At 43.9% G+C, this 3,288-nt stretch overlaps 1 protein-coding gene across 1 annotated transcript in view; it reads left to right on the forward strand.

Moving 5' to 3' along the window:
- Positions 1-1,711, forward strand: part of LOC111863041 (protein yellow) — a 10,212-nt gene extending 8,501 nt beyond the window's left edge. The window contains exon 3 of the mRNA XM_023848987.2: positions 1,323-1,711. Coding sequence (XP_023704755.1) covers positions 1,323-1,649 — 327 coding nt within the window. The 3' untranslated portion in view covers positions 1,650-1,711. The remainder of the gene's footprint in view (positions 1-1,322) is intronic.
- The last annotated feature ends 1,577 nt before the right edge of the window (positions 1,712-3,288 follow it).

Here is a 3,288-nt window from a genome sequence, read left to right on the forward strand (position 1 = left end):
TACGTGTGTAGCAAGATTGGCTAATTAAACAGTGTGTGTTAGTGCCTACCTAAAACACTCTTCTCTTTCCCGCTGACGCGAGGCCCGTATTCGCCCTGAGACCGAATCTCATCGCTCCAGTGAGAACGCGGTACCTGGCACCTGTAGTTTCCAGTTCATCCCCCCTTTTCCCCGAAATGTAAGCCGTTACAGTAAGCTTACTGGCGCCAAGCACTCCGATAACCCATACCCCGCAAACTATTATCCACCAGAACAACAAAAAGGGAAACAGAACTGGATAGGAAGGACGCAGCAGCAACCTGCCAACTCGAAGTAACCACAGGTGAGAGGGAACGGCTAGAGGAGCAGATGCAACCAGCAACCCAAGGGCTCTTCAGAGGACTGCCGGAGAAGGACGGTAAGAAGGAGTGACGCCCAACGAAAGGGGCCTTAACGCACTAGACGGTTAGAAGTCCCACCCCACTAGCAATAAAAGAAATAGTATCGTGTTCCGTTGTCTTGTAAGGTAATACGGTCATTTCGGCTGCGAAAAAATCTGGAGTTTTGAAATTAATGGTCAGTCATTTTTCTTTTTTTGGAAATCGGCAAAGCTTCTCCCCCCCCAAAACGTAACGTTAGACACGCGTGCTCGGTTCAATGCTTTTTCCAGTTTACGGGAGCTAACCTCGAGTGACAATGACGTAGTTGCCCCAGTTGGAACACGGAAGGTCATGTGGCTTTCCGCGAGGAATGATCAAGAAATTTTCACTTTTCAGCCCGTGAGTGCAGGGCGCGTCTAGGCCAGAAATTTCTGCTTACGCTTTCGGATTGTTCACATACATCTGTTTCGCGCTGCGTTCATCTAAATTAATCACACGAATAAACTAACCGTGACTGTACTACAGGACGTGAAACAATACAAATTTTGATTAAATTGCCTCAGACTGCTCGTTCTTATTGAGCTTTATGTGTATTCGTTAAACCTTACGTCACATGAAGAAAGCAGTCTTCTGGGATTTGGCACCGTGTATATGTGGTGTTAACCGACGTTTCGGAGGAACGTATCGCCTCCATCTTCAGGGTAGAAGAAAAAGTANGTCACATGTTCTACGACCCAGCTAGCTTTCCGTAAGCTGGTCTATAAACACTTGATTTGTGTACATGATTTTTGCAGTGGCGCCCCCTAAACAACATCAGTTTCTTCAAATAGCCTTCTCTCTCCCCTCCCCTGTTGATCTGGCTCAGGATGGAGACCAGGAGTGGGCTCTTGTGAACACGGTAATAAACCATCGGGTTCCATAAAATGTTGGGGCTTGAGTGTTGTACTTGAATCACTGTTGCAGGTGACCCGGAACTCCGTGGGCTGCTGGAATTCCGCGCTTGAGTACACACCCGTGACTCAAGGGCAGGTTGCCGTCAACAACATTACTATGGTTTTCCCAAATGATATCAAGGTGGACATTAACAGGAACTTGTGGCTTCTCACTGACCGCATGCCACTCTTCATGTACAAGAGCCTCAACCATTCTGACGTCAACTTCCGGATTCTGTCTGCTCCCGTAGATAGAGCTGTGGCCGGCACGGTCTGCGCTAGGAGCTCCGGAGTTTTACCCACTCCGCTAGGGTTTATACTCATATCAGTGATAAGCAGCCTGTCAAAAATGCAATGAAATGTGTTAGCCAAGACAGATATATGAAAATGTGAAGAATAAATTGTGTAACGAACATTGTATTAACATCAAGAATTAGATTTTATTTTGCAGGTTAAGTCGTATCTGGAATCCTCATATACCTGTTTAAAATCATGCCAGTTCCTGACCCGTCTCAAGTCGTGTCACCCCTTCAGTGCCTAGAGGTAGCAAAGAAGTTAGTGGGGCCCCGCAATTAACTAATTAAGCACCACAACGTGAATAACGACAGTAACTATGGGATTTCAGCCAACTGTCTTCTGGGGTATGACGTCGTGTCACGTGGCACAAATTCCATCCCAGGTGGGGTCATGTGGAATTTTCGATGGCCAAAGTGACGCTGTCCTTGAGACGAGCTGATCACCCGCCCAAAGATCTAGAAAACCCGAAGTGAACGGAGAAGTTCATGGAGGTAGGCCTAGGCCCACTGGGGCTGTAGTGCCAAGGGGAAAAAAAAAGTGACGCTGTGCGGTATTCTAGCACTTCCGTTTCCATTTTTCAATTGTCATTCCAGTTCCGCAGCATTCGTTATTCACCCTGCCATCCTCTTACTTACTTACTTACTTACTTACTCATGGAGCTGAGCCCTTCTGGAGGAGCCGCAAATTCTGCAGCTACTCAAGAATTTCTATGCCATCCTCTTACTGCCGTTAGAGAAGGACCTGGAAAAAGGTGGGGTAAATTGCTGTATGATGCAAGAGCCTTGTATCCAGAGAAAAGCATCCAATGGATTATTAGTTATCGCCTTAAAACTCAAAGCTAAAGAAAATATTTATACACATCCATGTTACTTTATACTCTACCAAACAATTGTACCAGAAAAGTTATATGTACTTCGAGAATTACTAATATACCATATATAAAATCCCTAAGTGACACAAACGTTCACATACCTCACATATCACAGGTTCGAGCTTCGACCATGCTGATGCAAATTTGTGCGAAAAATAAAAGAAATTTCCCTTTTATAATTAAAAAGTTCAACCAAATTTTAGTAATGTTGTAACCAGAGAATATCACATATCAATAATCTATATAAATAAAAATGAAAGTACTTTGTGTGAAGAGCACTGCTACATTGTATTAATGTGTGAATAAGGGAACAAGATACACATAAAATTGAACTTTCACACTGCTTAATTATTGAAAACGTAATTTTTACTTCTGTTTAAGCAAAGCAGCATGAATTATGAGGGCAGTCGAGACTAAATTTCACGCAGTCTGGATCTAAAACATGGAGTTCGCATGTTCTTCAGCAAAGTCGGCATCCGCTTATAGACTACAGAGTGCCACCATAGGCCAGAAAACCAGAAATGTAAACATAATTCTTTCTAGCTGGAGATAAGAGTAGCATAACTTTACGCTATCTGTGGCATGTACTTGAGTACAGTTGTTGAACTCCGCACACTGTCAACAACCACACAGTGTTTTTCTCTCAGTATAAACGCTTCACTGGATCAGTAAAATGTGATTTTTTAATTTAATATGTTATACGCCTTTTTCGAAATTCGCTGCAAAACTGATGCTCAGAAGCCACCATGGCTTGCGCACTAGCAACCCCCTCTTGGAGGAAACGTTCAGAGAATGGCACCTCACTAAAAGTGACTCACCATGACCCCTA

The sequence above is a fragment of the Cryptotermes secundus genome, unplaced genomic scaffold (assembly GCF_002891405.2).
Source record: "Cryptotermes secundus unplaced genomic scaffold, Csec_1.0 scaffold1452, whole genome shotgun sequence".
In the NCBI taxonomy this organism is placed as follows: Eukaryota; Metazoa; Arthropoda; class Insecta; order Blattodea; family Kalotermitidae; genus Cryptotermes; species Cryptotermes secundus.